The sequence below is a fragment of the Crocodylus siamensis genome, chromosome 3, assembly GCF_052110815.1.
Source record: "Crocodylus siamensis isolate JL-2025a chromosome 3, ASM5211081v1, whole genome shotgun sequence".
Classification (NCBI taxonomy): Eukaryota; Metazoa; Chordata; order Crocodylia; family Crocodylidae; genus Crocodylus; species Crocodylus siamensis.
In genome coordinates, this window is record NC_143397.1 from 201361438 (window position 1) to 201382349 (window position 20912).

At 40.3% G+C, this 20912-nt stretch overlaps 1 protein-coding gene and 1 pseudogene across 1 annotated transcript in view; both read right to left on the minus strand.

Annotated features, from left to right (window-relative positions):
* The window catches only part of TRPA1 (transient receptor potential cation channel subfamily A member 1), a 67084-nt gene that overhangs the window by 12370 nt on the left and 33802 nt on the right, over positions 1-20912 (minus strand). Inside the window, exons 13-21 of the mRNA XM_090037339.1 lie at positions 16745-16859; positions 14284-14450; positions 13177-13270; positions 12113-12172; positions 5345-5440; positions 3981-4051; positions 2960-3101; positions 806-895; positions 414-583 (exon numbers count right to left, since the gene is read on the minus strand). Of these exons, the coding sequence (XP_089893465.1) occupies positions 414-583; positions 806-895; positions 2960-3101; positions 3981-4051; positions 5345-5440; positions 12113-12172; positions 13177-13270; positions 14284-14450; positions 16745-16859 (1005 nt within the window). The remainder of the gene's footprint in view (positions 1-413; positions 584-805; positions 896-2959; positions 3102-3980; positions 4052-5344; positions 5441-12112; positions 12173-13176; positions 13271-14283; positions 14451-16744; positions 16860-20912) is intronic.
* Positions 19030-19155, minus strand: LOC149869340 (U2 spliceosomal RNA; annotated as a pseudogene).

Genomic DNA, 20912 nt, shown 5'->3' on the forward strand with positions numbered 1-20912 from the left:
AGACAAGGCTGCTTTCTCCTACCTATAACTACAAAGCTTTCCTTTTGTTAGGTGTAACTTTACTTCAGCAGGTCTTTTTAAAGTGTTCATATGCAAAAAGTACCTTTTTATTTAATTTTTTTAAGTGAGAGGCTAGACAATAACAAACACTTTTGCTATTATTTGCTAGCCACTGAAAAACTTAAGAAATATCATTTGGAGATTGGTATGTGATACATCTATTGATTTTTCACTTGGTATAATATACTATGAAATTTTGGTTATAAAAAAAACCTGAACCCTACTTTAAAGTTTCTGAAATAGCAACAAAGAGCTTAAAGTTCAAACATGTGTGTGTTTAACTCTATGCATGAAAACTATTGAATTAAATGGCTCCATTTGTAGTGTGTCTAGGATCAGAAATTAAATGTTACCTTTGAAGATAAAGCAAGAAGTTCATCCAAGATAAGTATACAGCAATTGCTCCACATTCCCACTGCAAGTGAACAGGGATGGTAGCAAATAGTGATGAAACAAAAATAATGCTCGTAGTATAAATTGTCCAGTCCAGCAGGTTGGAATAGTCCAGTAAATACTTCAGTTTCTGGGATTTGAGAGACAGCAAATTAGCACAATGACCAGTATTAAATTATTATAATAGTAAATTAGGTAATGTTTTTCTCATTGTTTCAAGTTTAAATCTCTTGGATATAAGAGTTAGGATTATATTTTAATAAGAGAATAATGAAGCTATATTTTAATATCAAATAATTTACCATGATTAATAATTGACACACAAAGTACACACACACTTCAACACACTTACTTGTTGAATGAGCTGAAATATTTCTTTGCATATTCCCAATAAACTCATGATTAATACTAAGCACATACATACTCTTATAAAGTATGATTCCTGCAATAGAAAAACACAAAAGAAAACAAATAATTTGAAAATAATAAATGTAAGAGAATCTTGACTTAAGTTCTACTTAGCACAGTCACATTACATAGATAAGCTATGCTTGCTTGCTAACAAGACACAGAACATTTTCCCTGACTTGGTTCATATGTATCATGGGTTCCAAGTCCTGTATCACCTTGCAAACAACTCTGAAGATTACAGTAAGAAAAAATGCAAAACAGCAGGTTCTCTAACAACTGAACCATGAAAGCATGTTCCTCTACAGAAAGGGAGATAAATTGCACATATACTGGTATATGTTACTAGAAAGCGACTCAAATCTGTAACACAAAAGAAGTTCATGTAAATCACTTTCAAAGGGTGCAGACAGAAATGACATTTTTCATGTGATCAGCCCCTTGAAAGTGCTCTAAAGCTGTGCCTAAACAGCAGAGCCCTCTGATTTCTGTCTGCTCCAGCTGCAAGAGCAGCCCAGGCAAGCTGCTGTTTCTGGATGGGAGGGAAAGTACAGGGGAGGGAGGTCCCTTCTGGGGTTCTCAGTCCCACTGGAGTGGGGGGGGGGAGCAGGTGGATTGGAACCCTTCACCTTGTGGGGCTCCAATATATCCAGTCCCACACTTCAGCAGGATGGCAAAAACTCCAAAAGGGACCTCCAGCCTTCTCCCACCTTCCATCCAGAAACAGCAATGGTGCTACAAGAGTGTGGGTGGAGCCAGGGAAAGAGACACAGGGGAAGAAGAGGCACAGGGGAAGATGCAAATTGGAGACAATCTTCCACCTTCCCAGTCCAACAACTAATGTCTGTTGGGTCAGGAGGGTTAGTCTATGAATTGCCATGAGCTAGACCCAGGAGCTGCACTTCTGTATGCACCCAGGATGGCCAAAACTGGCTTAAGATAAACCTTGATGGACACAGTATCAGACTTTAGTCTGAAATTGGTTTAATCAAACTTCTGTCCCAGATCCCCTCCAGATTCAAATTAACTCAGTCTCCCAGCATCCCAGGATGCTCTGCACCTCTCTCACAAACCCTGCCTCACAGGGTAGGTAGGCTAGTGTTGGCCCAAGCTGTGTGCTCTAGCTGAGCAAGGAAGTGTGCTCTAGTGCAGTGGTTCTCAACCTTTTTTGTATTAGGATGCATTTGTAAACATCAATGGCCAGTCCCAACCCAGTGCCCCTTACTCCCAACCTGCTAACCTCAGGCCTCAGCCCCCCAGTGTGTGGGGCAGTGGGGAGGGGGGGGAGCGGAAGGGGTGCAAGAAGTCCCTTGCAGGCTGGAATGTTTCCAACATTTTTCTCCTTTAAAGGAGAATCATTTTTAAAAGTTTGTTCATAACCCTTTCACATATTCTTGTCACTCACTTTTGGGTCATAACCCACAGGTTGAGAAACACTGATCAAGTGCCCTCCAGCTTCTGGTCTGAACCACTGCAGGCATGTGGCTGTGTTTCTAGAATCAAAAGTGAATGTCTGTTCACTTGCTTATCAGTTCTATCTAGGCAGCTTAGACCAGCCTATGAAAACTAAATTGATTCAGCCTCAGGCTTTTTGACTGTTTGTACTTAGCCTAAATCAACAAATGCACTTCTTAGTGACGGGTATTTCCATGTCAAATTTCAAAACTTCAGCGTCCAGCTATTTTGACTATCAATTAACAATATATATATTAAAAGGTTTACAATGTTTTTTCTTATTATGGAAAAAAGCATATTACTTTGTCTCTTTATTGTTAAGTAGAGCTAAATATTTTTTGTTCAAACTAATGACAAATTTACCTTAGGCCACAGATAGAAATTAACATTTTTTGTCCCAAAAAAGAATCTTTCAGAAACCAAGCAACTGATAAATATAGTAGTCCCATAAAAAAAAAAATAGTAGTCCCATAAATACTTCAGTTGCAGAAACATAGGAATAGGAAGTAATATTACTGGGTGTAATAAGTTTTATATTCAAATAATTAAAATTGCAAAATGATCAATAATTCTATAAATTATATTTCAACCATCACAACCCACTTTAAAAAATAGATATGTTGAAAACAATTAAAAACAGTACCTCAAATGGTCCTGAATTATAGGTCTCGGTTCCATTTAAATTCTTTCTTGGCTTTATGTTGGTGACCAGAAGAGTGAGTGGAATGAGACCAAGAGAATATATGCCCAAGTTCATAAGATGTGCACGAAACCCATATGCCATCCTGGAAAATGAAAATTTTTTTATAAAAACATGGAAATACAATTTTAGTAGAAGAGTAGGGATTGCCTGGAGTAGGAGGCAGTGAGCCAGCTAGTAAGGCCAGTGAGCCAGCCCTCTCAACTCCAGGTAGGGAGCACAGAGACAGGGCCAGCCCTGCTCTCTAGAACAGACAGCACAGCCTTGCCCAGGGCTGCAAAATGCTGGGATACTAGGAGACATTGATTTAACTTGAGCCAGGGTCTGGGACAGAAATTTCATAAACCAGTTTGACCTAAATCAGTTAGATTTGCTACCACATTGAACTAGGTTTGTCTTTAACCAGTTTCAGCCATTTTCAAACTGATTTATGTGCACTGAACTTCTATTCCGTTACAGGGTTAAACTAGTTTCAGATCACTTAAACCAGTTTACATGCAACTTCTGTCCCTAGCCTTACAGACAAGGCCATGGAGTTCACAGTGCATAAAGGCTTAATAGCCCTCTTTAAGGAACCAATTTTCATTTCCTTTGAAGTTTCTGAAGTTAACCTACATTTTTTGTAATAGGTTTTAGTTTAGGTGCTAATGAAGATTGTGGTAGGTTTCATTTTGCAAGTGCTAACATTAAAACAACACTTTATATCCTGATGGTTGATATATTTTAAATCCTCTTATCAGTATGACTGGATGGAAGTGGCATTGACTAATATTCTAAATTTAAAGAGCCCTTTCTCTGCCACAAAACTTATCCATAAGTTGTATACAAAATGGTTCTTTTTAGTATTGCCTTTCTTTCTGTATTCTATTTTATTGAAAACCTGATTCTATAAGAACTTCAAAATAACAATTAGCTCTACCTAAATTATACAAGCAAACACTAAGGTCCAATTAACAATACATACCACTTCATGAGCAAATACTCTTTACATACAGGATGACTGAGAAGCTCCATACAGTTATGGCGTACCATAGCCTATAACATATAAAACAAGCGTGTCAAATGTGTGGTACATCTCCTTCAGCTGAGTGAGCCACTTACAAACCAACAGTATAGACCAGGGCTGTGAAACTTTTGGGTAGCACCTCCCCCCCACAACTTTGTGTGCATAGCGCAGGCTGTATATACTCCTCTCTGCCCCACCTCCCACTGCAGTATCCAACCCCCAGGAGCAGGGCAGGAAGCAGAAGCTGGAAGAGAGAGGGGAGCCAAGAGCCCCCAGCCACCGTAGCAGTAGGAGCACTGGGAGGAGAGGTGGCAAGGCAAGAGCCCATAGGCTAACCCCTCACAGGAGGACAGCCTTGGCTTAGACTATTTACTTCAGTATTTGATAAAAATTCTAGCCTACTGCAAAATAAAATACATTGGAGAAATCTCAAAACTTATGGGTGTTGTTTGTTCCGTTTGTTTTATTCATTCCGTAAAATCAAAATTACTACTCTGTATAAATGTCATTAGAAATACAACCTTCTCTTGTCTCTGTCAAATTTAAATGTAAAAATCTTAAACTTACTCAAAAAACACAATTTTAACTTCAAAAGACAGCATATATTGGCATAAAATAAGTACGATAATTATATTATGTTGCAAGAACAAACACTGATGAATGTAATACATTGTATGGAGAAGAGATGAGAATTCATTTATTCCAGTTGCTATTTAATTATTCAACTGTATGAGCTGTCCAATTACCAATTATTAGCTTACTTTATTTTAAAAAAGCCAGGTCATAAGTAGGTAATAAGCTTAATAACCTAATTTTATCATTACTGAACTGGGAAGAACAGAATATTGTTTAAGGCTAATGTTGAATGAGAATGGTAACATTTGTGTTAAATGTTTTTATTATTACATATGTGCTCATACCTTCTTTTATTCATAATAATAACTTGTGTCCTTGCTATACCATCTCTGAAAATATTTAGAAATGCTCTTTGCAATCCAGGATGTGTTCACAAATTACAAAGGACTGGTTTGCTTAGAAGTGCTATCCATACATTTAATTTGTTTCTCCCTCTTGAATTTTCCATAACTCATAAATCAGCTATATAAACAATTCAGATGTATAAATAAGCTCAAAATTTATATCTAAACAGCCAAGTCTATATGGTATTAGATAAATTATTAGAACTTTGGCTAATAAATTAATGACCAAGTTTCAACACAACATGCTTCAAACTTGCTGAACTGGAAATAAAGCATTTACTATGAAACAACTTCCAACAATATTAATATACAATACTTTAATTATTAAATAGAAGAACCTACATTTAGAATGGCAAGTGGTTCGTATTCAATTTCTTCATCTCCCTTTGGTTTCTTAAGAGTTAGAGGACACTGAAGATACCTGAAGTTATATTCAATCTGTACAGAAAACACATACAAGAGTGTTTTTTTTATGACTATATTGATATACTAATATTGATTTATTACTTTCAATTAAAAAAAGAAATCAAGAGAAAAATGACTACTGTAGCAGAATAACTTGTGTATTTATGCAAACGGACACATGGTAATACTCAGATAATCCACCAAAATTAAGCATTTGACATGACCATCTATGATTATTGGTTTTAATTTATTTTAGTGCTGATTATAAAAGTTAAGGAGTTATATATTTTTGGCACTCTAGTAAAAAAAAAAGCACAATAAAGCAGTCATTTTCCAAATCATCCTTGACTGCTTTTGACACAATTGTGAATCTTTATAATTTTAATCTAATTCAAAATTAGTACAATTGGAAGAATATGGTATGATCTGAAATATATTATGATTCCCTAACCAACGTACATTGGTTATGTACATTGCTGTAAATTACTGTGGAAGCAAGAGCAGACAGGCAGGTATCTGGGGTAGTTATCTCAGTAGGCACTAGTATAGTGATACTCAATCTTTTTAGTTTCAAGGCACCCCTCTATAACTTTTCTGAATTTTGCAACACCCCAGCTGAGAATCACTGAGCTAGAATCTAAATTCAGACAAGATATGGATGGGCTCCTGAGGCTAAAAAAGTTGAGAATCACTGATCTAGCTTGACAAGATTCATAGGTTCATAAATGTTAGGGGCAGAAGGGACCTCAGTAGGTTATCAAGTCTGACCCTTTGCCCTGGGCAAGAAAGGGTAGCATAAACAGAACCTAACCCTGCTTTTTTTCACTAATCCACCCTCTCCCTATCCCCCATCGTGTACTTGGGTGGTCATAAGCATGGAGTCTGCTCCTGTGAGCACTCACATGCAAGTAATTGCTACTACAGTACCCTCCTCCAACAGGCCCTGGGAGTGTGGGAGGAGCAGAGGGAAAGTGTAGCTCTAGCCCCATGTCCCTCCATCTCCCTGCCCATCCACAGCCTAATGAGCTGCTGGGAATGCTGGGGCAGCCCAGTACCAACTTCCAGAAAGCATAAGAGGGCAGGGATGGCAGCAGTGGTGGCAGTTCTTAGAAGAATACCTATAGGTGCCTCTGAAGTGGGGCAAGGTGCCAGATGAAGCAAGATTATTTGCCTCCTCACCCAGGGACTCAGCAGCATGGCACCCATAAAGGGATCTGGTGGCACCCCAAGGTGCTGTTAGGTCCCAACTGCAAATCACTGTCATATTACAATACCTTGCAACTCAGTCATGCCACAGCCTTGAACCTTGGGTCTTGGCCTACAAGACAGGCAGTAATTTCAGCCTGCACCCTGTGACTATCCAGCCAGGCTGCTCAACGCCAGTGTGAAGTCTCTAGTAGGGCCTAATCCTCTGCCCACTCCTTGTCCGCAAAGTGGCTGGCTGGAGTCAGTTGACCCGCCACTTTCCACATATAAATCTCTGATTTGGAACACGAAGTGTCTGGGTAATTGACCCAAGATCGCTTTAGTGCTTCCTGTTCCTTAGCTTATCTTTGTTTCTGATCTCTTGTGTTCTTGATTCAGTCCATCCCTGGATTTCGCTCCTGGATTGACTGCCTGCCTGGCTTTCTAACCCAAGTTGACTTCCCATTCCACTTATCTATCCAAGCCCTAGTCCCTTGATCCTCAGGTAGCCCCAGGCCTGGCCACCCAGATCCTGGCATGACAGTAACACTTATCTTGAGCTAACAGCTTCTCAAGATTAAGCTGTAATTCACACTAGTGTAGTTTTACCACTGATTTTCTTAGGATAATTCTACATTGGATTCTAGTAAATTACACCAGCATGGGACCATTTGTCCTGTATTGTGTTCAGCATCTTCAATTACCTAGAAATGGGAGTGCACAGGGAAATTTCTGAGTTTGTAAATGGTACTAAACTATTCCAGGTAGTTGAATCCCAAGCAGACAGAGAAGAGCATTAGAAAAATCTCACAAAACTAAGTGAGTAGGCAAAAAAAAGACAGACAGATGAGGTTCAAATGTCAAGAAGTGCAAGGTAATGAACAAGAGGAAAAATAACCTCAACTTCACATATGCAATGCTGTGGTTTGAACTAGCTGTTACAACTCAGGAAAGATACTTTAGGGCACTTATGCACTTACTTTTTTGTCCCACAACACATGTAGTATGAATTTTTGCATATTAGTTATTATGCTTAAATGATAATAGCATTGAATTGATAAACCTCTGTAATTTTATGAACAACTGAAACTCCATGTTGTGCTTGCTTGACATGAGTAGATGAACTTCTTATGCCCTGTGTATGTGAGTGTCTGTGTGAGAAGGTGAATGGTGAACGAGCGGTAACTATTTGCATGAAAACAGAAGATTTAACTGACTATGTAAGCAACAAGGCACTGATGTATAAGTTACCAGACAGTAAACTAATTAAGCTAATTAACAGATGGCTAAACAACTCATCTGTAATCATGTGCAAAGAAGGGATTTTGCATATCCTGCCATTTGAACTACACAGTGCTTCAAGAACGTAATGCTTCAAGGCAAAGATCAAGATTAAGATACCAACAGAGATACCAACTTTAATTAGAGGTTGTTTCTTCTTGTCATCTCAACTTGAGTAAAGACTGAGCATGGAAAAACCCCAGTGCTGAACAAAGATTTGAAATCCCTATAAAAGTGAGATGCAGACCAGCGAAGACGGGGAGTCTACTCTTTGCAACCTCATGGAGTACAGACATGCATGCCTGTTCTCCCCCAGTTCCTATCAACATCAATAAGTCTGGACCCAGCCATCCAGTGCTAATATTGTAACATCTGCTGGTAACTATAACATCTTACTGGAGTGGTTTCATCTGTATGTCTGTTTGTATGTATGCTCGTGTATGCCTTTGTATGACTGGTGTGTTCAAGCTTATGAATCTGCTTCATGTAACCAATAAACACGGCATTTTGCCTTATCCTCCTTTTAAGGTCTCACTCTTAATTTGAGCTATTACGTAACACATGCGGGGATCCACTGCTTTGGAGCTGACTCTAGTAATCAAGTCTGTGCTACATGCAAGCTGATACAAACTGTGCTGCTGCAGATGTTTCTTCCTGTATAAGTATGAAAGGTCGAATCTTTTCAACAGTTTGTCTGTATGCTGAATAGATGACAGTGTCATTGCATTTGAAAGGGACCTCAGCAAGTTACATGATGTAGTGTACCCCGATTAACTCAGTGTACACCTGATTATGTAGAACTGCTTTATAAGCTCCTGTCTCTAAAAGGCTGCATTGCACAGAAGTTTCTCCCCTCAGATAGACTATGGATTTTGAGCACACACTTCTTTCTAATGAGAATTCTGACTTCCTGAATCTTATCGTTTGCTTTTTACCCCAAACCAGAGCCATGGTATTTCATTAACACGTGCCAGCACATTTATAAGACTGTGACTGTATTAAAGCTCCTACAGGCAAAATTGTTGACTATGTATAGGATCTGGGGGGGCAAGAAGGATAGCTGCCCTGGCACCTGATCCTCCTTAGGTCCACACTGCTTGTTGGTCCTTACCCAGCCCCCCCTTTCCTGGTGGTCCACTTTCACCTTGGTAGTCTCTGCCCTCTGCCTTGGGGCTGTCTTCTGGTACCTATAGCAGGTAAGCACACTCAGGCACCCCTGTCCATGGCCTCCTCCACCCCTATATCCACAATCTGGTTCTCTGGTTACAAGTCCAAAATGAAAAAACACAAGCCAACTACTTCACAACAATCTCTCTCAGTCAGAATAAAGTGTTTCCCATAGGCCCTATGTTCCATAGGAGCCCTCTTACCTGCAGCTCCCCAGGGCAGCTTTTGAGGACTTATTTTTACCCCCAGCAGCTCCTTTCTCTCAGGCTCCTTTCCCTCCTGTAAGCAGAGGCAACCCTCTGTCCACTGATCTTATATTCCCCAGCCCACTTAATTGGCCCTTCTGCCCCTTTCCCCTAGGGTCAGATGTACTTAGTTGCTTCACTAGCTGCCTGACCCCTGGTTTCTTACCTAAACAAAGCCTCCCTTTAATGTAATGTAACAGGCACAGGCTTTCTGATACACTACATTAAAGAACATTACGATAGTCTATGACAACAGTTCCAAAGAGTGTTAACACACTTGGACAAGAGACAACAATATTTTACCCCTAAAACCTGCTATGGCCTGATCCTGCAGCATCTGACATCAGTGAAAACTTAGCTATTCAGTTCAAGAGGGCAGAACAGTTCCAATAGGGAGTACCAGTAGCTGCTTTTACTATCTGATATGCACCACAGACTGACAGAAGCGGGGCCAAGTAATAACTGGTATCCACCAGACTGCTTAACAGCCAGGTGACTGTGCCTTGAACACTCTGGTACTAGGGAGGAAATTGGAGATTGTAATGATCTACATCCTCAAGAAGTCTGAATCAGTCATTGAAAGTACATGAAGAATATGATAAAGCAATAGATCATTTACACTGCTGCCTTAACATGAAATTTGAGTTGAGTTATATAGGAAAGGTGTGTTGAAATACCAATTACTTTGAATCCCAATTGGATTGAAGTGCTTCTGTTAAACCTATTCCATCAGGTATGTAAGAAAATGTATTCACAGAATCATGGGGGGAAAGTAGGACTGGAAGATAACTCAGGTCACGTAGTCCTTTTCTCAAGGCAGGTTCATCCATGTCTAAAAGCCATTCCAGGTAAGTGTTTGCCTAACTTGCTCTTAAAAAAAACTTTAGGTGGAGATTCTACAACCTCTCTGGGGAAGTGGGGGTCAACTTTTCCAGCAGGTGTGCCACAAATTAGCCCCCACCCTCCCTGAGTACCACTCCAACTCCTTTCCATTACCTAACCTATTGCTCAGCTTTGTGCTTTCTCCCTGGTGTTCACTGACCAAGCTGCCACTCTGCTTTCTGTCGTGTGCTTACTGCCTGCTTTGATGCTCCGCTTCCGCTCCCTGCCTTATTTGCCACTATAGGCATAGGGAGTGCCTGGGGCTGCACATGCACCCCCAGAGAGTACTGGTGCCTGAGAGCGAGCGCTCTTGGCTTTGGTGATGGGCAGGGGACCTATAGCAGGCATCTGGCTGAGGGGGACCCCCCTCACTGCCAACACTGCCATTGCCTGCAGACAGTCCCCGCTAGGCCTGCCCTCGCTGCTGACACCTGCATTAGCACCTGCATTGCTGCCTGAGAGCGGTCACCATGCCCTACCAGCCTCAGGAGGCACGCATCGCCTATGACTACAGGCACAGACAGAAGTGACAATTTTTGCCCAATCTGGCCCCTAAAACCACTCTGCAGCCATGACCAAACAAAAGTGCATTACATGAGGGTTCAGATGAAGGCACTCCAAATTGAAGTGCCCTCAATAAGTTCTGTCTGCACTTACCAGGAGCAAGGCTCAGCTGGCACAGCCTAGCACTGTTTTCAGAATGGGGTGTGGGAGGAGGGAGCAGAGGGAGTTTCTTCTGGGGGTTGCCCAGCCAATGCTGGAGGGTGCGATGGATGGAGGTGGGGGGCTCCAATCCACTCAACTCCCCACCTCAGCATGGCTGGAGAAGCCCTAGAACAGACCTCCCTCCACTGCCCTCCTTCCCCACTGTCCTGACAGAGCACAGGAGCCAGGAGAGGGGCTAGAGGACAGATGTTGCAGACACAGCCTCTCCCCCCAGATCAGCTCCAAAGTGGAGCTCAACCACCCACCCACCTGACCCAACAACAAACATCTGTTGATTTGGGAGGGATGGTCTAACTTGTTGAAGTTCCTATGAAGTGTCATGAGTTACATCAAGGTGCTGCACTTCTGTCTGTGTCTCCTCCCCAGTCTGCTACATGCCATACAACAGAAGCTGCCTATGCCACTTGTGGCACCCATGGCACAGATTGGCCACCCCTGTTCTAAGTAAACTTTTCCAATGCTTAACCACCATCTTAGAAAGTTCTTTTAAATACCCAATCTAAATTTCCCTTGCTGCAATTTAAGTCCATTACTTCTTCTGCCATCACCTGAAGCCAGAGTGTAGTCTATCTCCAAGTTCTTTATAACCAGCCTTTAGCTATTTGAAGACTCTTACCAAATTCCCCTTGGGCTTCTCCTCTAAAGACTAAATAATCCCATTTCTTCAAACCTTTTTTTGTAAATGATCCTTAGGCCTCTAACCATTCGTTGCTCTCACCCAGACTCTTTCTAGTTTGTCCAAGTCTATCTTGAAGTATAGTACCCCAAACTGGATGAAGGATAGTAAAAAGAACATTATTACTGGATACAATTAGGAAGGAACTGATAATTACAGGATTTTGGTACTATTATTCTTCATAAAAAGATAAACTTATTCTAACAACTGATGGAGTGATATGTAATATTTATTCTGATACTGAAAGATTCTTGACAATCACAGAATGAGACTAAAATTCAACCTTTGGTGAATTTCATTTTTTACCAGAATCATTAAACAATTATGTAAAACATTTTAAAATGGTATTAAAACTAAAAATTAATCAAGTTCAAGTAGATGCTAAATCATTTTCATACTATCCAGATTTTAACTAAATAATCCATCACTAAAGTGTTACTACTAAAATATTGCCAGATACATTATAAAATGTCTCACAATAAGAAAAACATCAGGAACTAAAATGTGATCGCTTTAATGAAATAGTATATTTCCTCTACTTACATAGAAGTCCCGGTTTGTCTTTTCTTCTGAAGACTCAGACATGCAATTGTCCAAAACCAACTTGGAAGGTAAAAAAAATATGAACTATTGATAATTAGGATATAATTTAAGAAAAGCAAAATGAAGAAACTCTCAGAAGACAAGAGAGAGAGTTTCCTTGGGTACAGATACACCTATACTTTAGCCATTTTAAAAAAGGAGTGCTGCTGCTCAGCTGCACACATCCATCAGCTTTCATACTGTAACTGTTATATTTGCATGATTCTGTAGCAAAAAAGTTAGCTAAATTACTCCAACCCTGACTCTGAATGAAGCAGAGTTAAAGCTGGAGTGATCTGCTATGCCTGCATTGCTATAAAATCATACAGATATACCAGTTACATAACCCAGCTTATACTCATATACTTTAATATTTAAATATAAATGTTGTATTGGTCTATACCCTATAGCAGCCATCCAAAGGGAAACAATTATTCTAATCACCCTTTACAGCATGCAGTGATGCATAGAGAACTCTTGTATTTGTACATACAAGTTAATTAATGAGAGGTTTATGTGATTTCAATAGTCATGTGACAATTTGCATGTGCAGATGAAAATATTTTATAAATATATGCAAGCATACAAAAACATAGGCATATTCACTCACAAGATTTAGGGCACATTTATGTAGATTTGTCAAAATTTACCTGTGTGTGTGAATAGCCCTATAAAAGATTTTAGGCCCGAGTCTCCTCTTACATACTTAACTTTTCTGCTTGCTTATCTCCATTGATGTCAAATTGCATAAGTAAAAGGAAATAAAGAGAAGTTGCTAATATTGCATACACTGAGCTAAGCTACCTGAAATACAATAATACTTTTTCATACAATAAAAAGAACAATAATACTTTTTCATACAATAAAAAGGACAATATAACAATTCTGTGTACTGATGTAATTTTTATTTAACAGTAATTAATTGCATTGTTTAAGGCAGTGCTGGAAAACCTGTAATGATGCTGCCACTTAACTGAATTTAGGAAATGAGGTAAATTCTTAGCGTATGGAGTAAAAACTCTTACCTTAAATGATTCAGGAAGGTACTCGACCATCTCTAACAAAGGACACTTATTGGCACTACAAGAGTGCGAAAATGTTGTCACAGCTTCTTCCCATCTGCAAGAATAATTTGAAATAATGGAAAATGAATTCTATACTCATCTCAAATGGATAAACAAACCAGATGCCAACTTTCTAATGGAAGAAAAAATGATTATCTTTAAATGGTAGGAACTATTACTTCAGAAATTATTCTACAATTTACAAATCATAATAGATTCATGTCACAAAATGGACAAAAAAGGTCTATAAGAATAGCTGAGTATCATCCCCAGTTGCTTTCCTAAGAATGAGGTAAGCCTCTTGTTTATGAAAGCATGTGCCTATACTTTAAGAAGAAAGAATAATTTAGGCCTGTTATCTATTTTTGGCACATGCAAAAAATCTTCATTAGCATTTTTTCATTAGATTTTTGCAAGACATGAGTCCTTCTTAAGAGCAATATAACCCTGAACTCATTATGAACCCAGAACTGATGGTGGAAACATGTATCTTTGGCTACAAGATCATACAGGTAAAATTAAATATTGGTCATTACTTTTCTATTTAGCATAAGAGATGATGAGTAGGAAATGGTCCTACTCTATTTGTAAAATTAACCTAACACATTTAGCAAAATGATGTCATATATGAATGTATCCCAACCAAACTACAACCTAACTCCCAGATACTGCAATTTTTGCAACAGTTTAAAATAGCAATATAAAATTAAATAACTTAAATTGTTTGATTTGTGCTTTAACTTTGGTTAAGACTCTTATTATATACGTAAAACATTTTTTCTTATCCTTTTCCTCTTAGCTTCCTCAGCAGAGGCCAATTATCTTGGTTTCTTGTAGGCCCTGAATAATCATCCTGACGTGGAAGGAATTTGTTCCCTATGGCTGATGTTTATTACGATTTTACTACTACTTTTTGATTTACATTTGATTGTGATAGCATACATCTTTAGAATATGAAAAATAGGTCAATCTTATTAAAATACTATGTATTTTAACTAAAAGCGGAAAAAAAAGACAGCAATATACAATAAGTACTTGAAAGTTTTAAACTGCTTTTATGAACCTTACCTTTTATTCAGAATGATCATAGATACAACATCTTTTTGCCTACTGTGTATTGCTTCATGAAAAAAAGAAGCTACTGCTTTGTTCAAAAGTATCTTGGCACCATGGTCAAGAAGTAGCTTCACTGCTTTTGGATGTCCTTCTCTTGCAGCAAGGTGCAGAGCTGTGTTCTTTTCAGAAAGACAACATATCTAAACATTATTAGAAACCCCATTTGTGATAAGCGTTAAGCGTATAAGTTAGTTTTCTCTATCCCTACCAAAGGGTCAGCATTTGCTCTCTGTTGCAGTGTGCGACTCCTGAATAAATTAGTTGGTGCTGCATAAAAAAAAGTATATGATTCCATGGCCTTAATTCCATATGCCTGCAACCAAAATACCACTAAAATCTGAAAGTATAAAGCATATAAAGGGAGAAAAATCTCACACTTACAGGTTTTTTTACACCTCCTAGAGGTTGGGTATTCACCTAATTATAAATAAATTTAAACAACAGGTATTATCAATAAGGAAAATATTAAAACTAACTCCTGTGAAATATTATCTTAAATTCCATCTATTATAATCTGTAGCACTGAAACCAGTCTATTAACAGGGTACCATACTCACTTGGATTAAAAAGTCCACGGTTGGTAAACACAATGTATTTGTAGGGTTGGGTATTTGAATGGTCAAACAAAGTTCAGTCAATTGACTTGTCAAATATTGGTCAAAAATTGTAAACTGTAAAAAAATGTTGCCGATAGGTCCAAATAATACACAGAAAAAGCACACATTTTCTATCAAGAAATGTGCTAAAAACAGTAAAAAAAATTCATATTTCTGACAAGAAAACTACAAAAAGTAGGTTTTTATGTAAAATTGCTATAATCCTTGACTGGTCAAAAACTATGCAGTCAATTGACCGATCTTAGGTAGTGTGTGCCATAAAAAGGAGTAGTGAAGACGGACTCCTTGGGACACCGTCTCCATCTGGACCAGCACCATGCCACACCACCTATCCACCTAGAGGCCCTTCTGGCAATCCCACTCTGGACAACACCCTGCTGGAGAAGACCCTGACTGGCCATCAAAGATCAACTCACAGCCCAGGATAGGTAGCTATCACCCCCACCCTCTCTTCAACCAAGGACTTGGACTCTGTTTCTCTTCCCTACCTGGGTTCCAACCCTTCCACTGAGTCTCTTTCTCCTGCTACCATTGTGTGAGTGTGTGGGGCAACCAAGCTGTACATTACAGTGTTCATTTAATAATACTGTTATTTGGATCCCAGAGTTGGGTTTTGCTTTACTACGGCTCCGGTCCTGCTTCACTCTCTGCTCCTCACCCCTCTAAGTTCTGTCTCATTTCTCCCTCTCCTGCTTCTGGCTCACTACCACCTCCAACACCTGTCCCATGCTCCTGTGGCTCCAGCCATCCTGAGCTCCTCTCTGCCTGCAAAGCCCTGTTTCTTTCCTATTTCCTAGCCCCGCTGCCTTCCCCCCCGATCTCTGCCACTGCTATTGCCTCATCCCCACTGCCTTTTTCCTGCCACTTGCTCTTTAGTTACCAAGCACCCCAAGCATAGGTACCACAGGCACCAACACACACACACTGTCACCTGAGTCAGTGTTCATCCTGTGTGTATACATGTATGTATTGTGTATGATTTCGTGTCATTATCATTAGGTTGTGTATGTGCTTGAATTGGTGATAGGTGTGCATGCGTCTAGGCTGGTAATTTTGGATGTGTGCGCCTGAGTTGGTGGGGATGTATGCACCTAATTGATTTTTGTGTATGCACCTAATTGATTTTTGGGTGTGTATATGTGCAATTGTGTCACATCCTCCTATCTAATAGCGCAATTTTGAGATCCTGAGAGTTGGCCTGGCCCCACAGGACAACACAAGGATAATCACGGGCATGGAGAGACTTCCATATAAGCAGCGCCTAAGCAAGCTAGGATATTTCAGTTTAGATAAAAGATGCCTGAGGCGGGGGGAATACAGAGAGATCTACAACTCATCAGTGGCATCGACAAAGTAAATAAGGATTTACCCATCTCTCACAATAGGGGATATACAATGAAATTACTAGGAAGTAGGTTTAAAGGAAACAAAAAAATAGTTTTTTCATACAGCATGTTACTAACTTGTGAAACTGCCACAAGAGGTTATTGAGTCTGATGATGAACCAGGTTTAAAAGAGGTTTAGACAAATTCATGCAGGTCTATCAGTGGGTATTAAATGTTAGTGGCAGCCTGGATTAGCACTTTCTATTGCTGAAAGCCATAGGGGAAACAGGGCAGGAGAAAAATCAATCTGGATAGGACATAATACCCCTAAATACTCCTCCCCTTAGCATCTACTCTTTGCCACTGTGAGATACAGGATACTGGGCTAGATAGACCTGTGGTCTGACTCAGTATGGCATTTATGTTTTTAAACAACAGACTGAAACAAATAATGTTGTATTGCTACATACCCCTTCTTCATCCACTTTGTCTGTACATTTTGCATTAGTATCTAAAATTATCTGCATTGTGCGTGTGAATCCTCCAAAGGCAGCATGGTGCAGGGCTGTCCAGCCTTTATAATCACTTTTGAAACAGCAAGTGTAAAATTATAATAAGAATGTGAATGACCTATTGTAAAATGTATAGTAATTTAACTGCATCTTTAAACTCATGGGCCAAATGAGTCTCTCATTTGAACTAACTTATCCAGTATTATTACTCCATTGATTTCAATGTCTGTTTTGTTTTAATTTGTCTTCTACTAGTGCAACACTTAATGAAAGGGTTTAATTGTGCAAAAAATAACTGAGGCCCATAAAAGACATGAGTGTGTTCTTCTGGTGTGCTATTGGCTTCATCAAATGTCCCTTCAAAACAAGTTACAAGATCCAAGAACTAGTACCTAAAAGCTGAGGCAGTATCAGACACTGTAGGGCTGTTGAATTCTGTGTTTAAGACAACTGTCATGTAAAACATCGTAAATGCACAATTTTAGTCTACTAGCATTATTTGATTATGACACCTTTTATAGACTTGGTCACAGTTTTTTTGGAGATCCAGTACTTCTGCTTCAGAGCCAGATCTAGTAACCTGAATATCCCAGGACCAGAAAACTGGGAAGAACCTAGGGACTAGTCCCCATGCTGGGGCTATCCCTTGGCAGGTGGGGCCTTGAGTTGGGAGCTTAGAAGTATGAGGAGTCTTTCTCTAGGGCACTCTACCTGATGGGACTGCAGCAGACCCTGAAAACCCCCAGGCCCCCAGTGCAGTAGTTTGTTTTCCAGATAATCTAAAACAGGGGTGATCAGCCTGCAGCATAGGTACCAAGAGTTTCACTGGGATCTCTGATTGTGGCATGTAGCAGACTGGTGCGGGGACAGGCAGTATAATGGCAGACAGGGCAGGGAGAAGAAAGGAGAGCCGCAAGCAGGGAGCACAGGGCAGGGAACAGAAAGCAGAACAGTTGATTGTATAGGGCAGGGAATGGCACCGAGGAAGGGTGTGTACCTAATTTGTGGCATACCTGCCAAAATGGTTGGCTTCCACTGGTCTATATCATCTGGGACCCTGAAAGTACTGGGAACCTAGCTTTGTTTCTAGACCCTAGATAAATGACCCAGGGCTGGAACTACATAAATTCTAAGGTTTGTGGCTCTGTAGGGACAGTCATGCTAAAACACCCAGGTTTTCTGTGATGGTACCAGAAGCCCGGAAGCCCTAGCTATAACAGGAGCTTAGCTCCTAACTCCACTGGGAGCCTGCAAATCCTAAAACCTCTAACTGCAGCTAAGATTTTCAGAGTGTCCAGGCTCCTTGTTGAGGAACTAAGACTCAGACTGTCTGGGCACCACAGATCCTGGGATCTACCTGCCCCTTTTCCCAGCTGTTTGGTGAAATTGAGGTTTGTTTTTTTTTCTACACGATAATATATTCACTTGAATACAAGTAAATTCTCCCCCACTTCTTCTTCCCCACCAATGCAATCAGTATGGGGAAAAAAGCCCCTCATCTTACACTTGCATACAAGGAAACCTAATTAAATACACTCTGGGTGCATCCATGCATGCTATTAGCATGCAGTAATAAACTCTGGTACATATCATATATTGCACCAGAGTTTATTGCTTCTGGACCTAATGTTTGAACATGCACATGAGATGGCAACATGTTGAACCAAGTCAGAGCAGCCCCAGGCAGGAGGGGGTTCAGGGCTCAGCATGCCTAGCCTAGGGCTGCTCAACATGTTGCAGAGGGGCTGGCTGAGGCATGAGGGTGCTCCAGTGTGAGGCTAGCCAGCAGGTAGCCCCTACACTGAAGCACTATCATGCCTCAGCCAGCCAAGTCAGTGTCTACATGTGCACTGCTGCACATGAAAAAAAACTTTGCAACAAGATAGTACTTGTATTTTACTTGGCAAGAAACATCTCATGCAGATGCACCCTGTGTATCATTAAACTGCTGCTAAAAGCAGCACATGCTTAGTAATGGAAACCAACTGTGAAGTTGATTAAATACAGCCAACACTGAGCATTTTTGCCTATAGGGGGCAAACATGCTAATGGGAACCTTTTTTTTCTGGTCCTTAAAAAGAGTAGTGGGTGTTCCTGACAGGGAACTGGCACCAGGCCTAGAGGTACCACATTACCAGGGCAGCACTGGGAGGACCAAAGCCAACCTAACACCCTCCCACTGAAGCCAAAAATGCTTGATCTTAGCAAAAGGAATGAAATGCTGATGGAGACCTTTTTTTTTTGTTTATTGCACCGCTCCTGGAACCACTGGAATACCAGGCCGATGCATGGAGGGGATGGAGCAAGCTCCAGTTCCACCTCCCAACACCAAAAATCTACTCAACATAGACCTCCTATGGAGAACATATTAGGGACAACCACCTGCCCTGGGGAGCCCACCTACATGGTCACAGTGCTTCCCCTGGAGACCTTTTTTTTTTTCCTTTTTTTTTGTTTTTTTGCACCGGTCCTGGAAGCACTGCAATACCAGGTCAGTGCATAGAGTGGATGGAGCACGCTCCGGTTCCACCACCCAATACCAAAAAGGATCTGCTCAATATAGACCTCCTATGGAGGACATATCAGAGACAATTATCCTGGGGAGCGCGCCTACGTGGTCACGCTGCTTACCACAAAGACAGATTAGTTTGGTGCATTTGAATAAAATATACAATACGGCCCATTGTTTTCAATCCTCCTCAGCACCAATACTTTTCAAGTCATGGTGAGCCACTATTTTGAATCCATTTCAACTTCATCTTTACTCCCACAGCTGAGCTATGCCTTTTTTTTTCCATTTCCAAGGACTCCTGTCTCTTCACCAGACTTAAAGGTCTGGCAAACATCACCAAACAGGGCCCCAAACAGTTCACCCAGAATCCCTCTGTTGTCCCCTGCTCTCAGCCTGTCACACATGATTAATGTGGCCCCACACTCTGTGAAGGGGAGCCAGACCAGGTTGCCCTGTGCCTCATCTGCATATAAATTTTTGTAGGATCCCAGGACTTGTGACAAGGACAGCTGGTTTGAGTCCTAAGTGGAGGGCTAATTAGCACATTAATCCTTTGTGGTGGGTATCTGAGTACACACACGCAATGAGCTATGGGGTCACAATGGCTTGAAATGCTGTCGACTTTGCTGGGGCCAGCCCAATGAATTATATGGTAAATCATATAATCAAGCTTTTTGGCTTCATGCATAGTTTGCACTATGCTCAAGTAGGTACAGAAGTTCTGCTTAAAATTGTGTTTATGGAGTACCTGTGCTAAAACTTACAATAGTTTTTAAAAAGGTAAAATTCATTAGTTTTGGATGAAGTAAGTCTACGGTTATTGTAAGTTCAGTGTTTTCAAATTTGCTCCTCACTTCCATGTGCTCAGGGAGAGCAGAGTCTGACAGCAAAGACAGGTAGGGAAAGAGGCTGCAGAAGGAAGAAGTTGGAGACAGGCAAAGGGAAAGGGGGCTACCTAACCACCCAGATTTATTTTCCCTGCTGTAGCAGTGGGAAGGGGGATGGATACATTCAAGGCAAACCTCAATAATTCTCCAAGATTCTAAACTTGGAAAATTCTAACAAATTTATAAATTTTTCATATATAAAATCTAATTATTGGAAAGTTATCTTATATTCAAATAAATATGGCAAGACCACATACATTAACTTTAATGCAAACCTGCCCTGATAGTCCATTTCTAAGATAGAGGATGGTACAAAATTTAAGTCATACAATTTTTTTATTGTAAAGAATTTATAATTTAGATTTTAAAATATCTGAGAGCATGGATACATGTATGTTTGTTGCAACTTCCAAAGATGTTGGATGTGGCGCATGGGGGAGGAGAGGAGGCAGCTGTTGCTTAGCAGTGCTGAGCAGCTGTTACGCTGTAACTGTTGTGTGCATGAGCATGCAGCAATACCACTAGCAACGCCCTCTCTACACATTATACTTAAAGTGTGATTAACCAGGAAATTATCCCTTAAGTTATGACCCAGTTACACGTTCAACCAATTGATGGTGTGATAAAACAATAAGCTACAAAGTTATTCCATAAAAATCTGTAATAACTTTGCAGTTTGTTCTAATCATGTTATTAATAATGTGTAGCCAAGTGCCCCCCCTGGCTG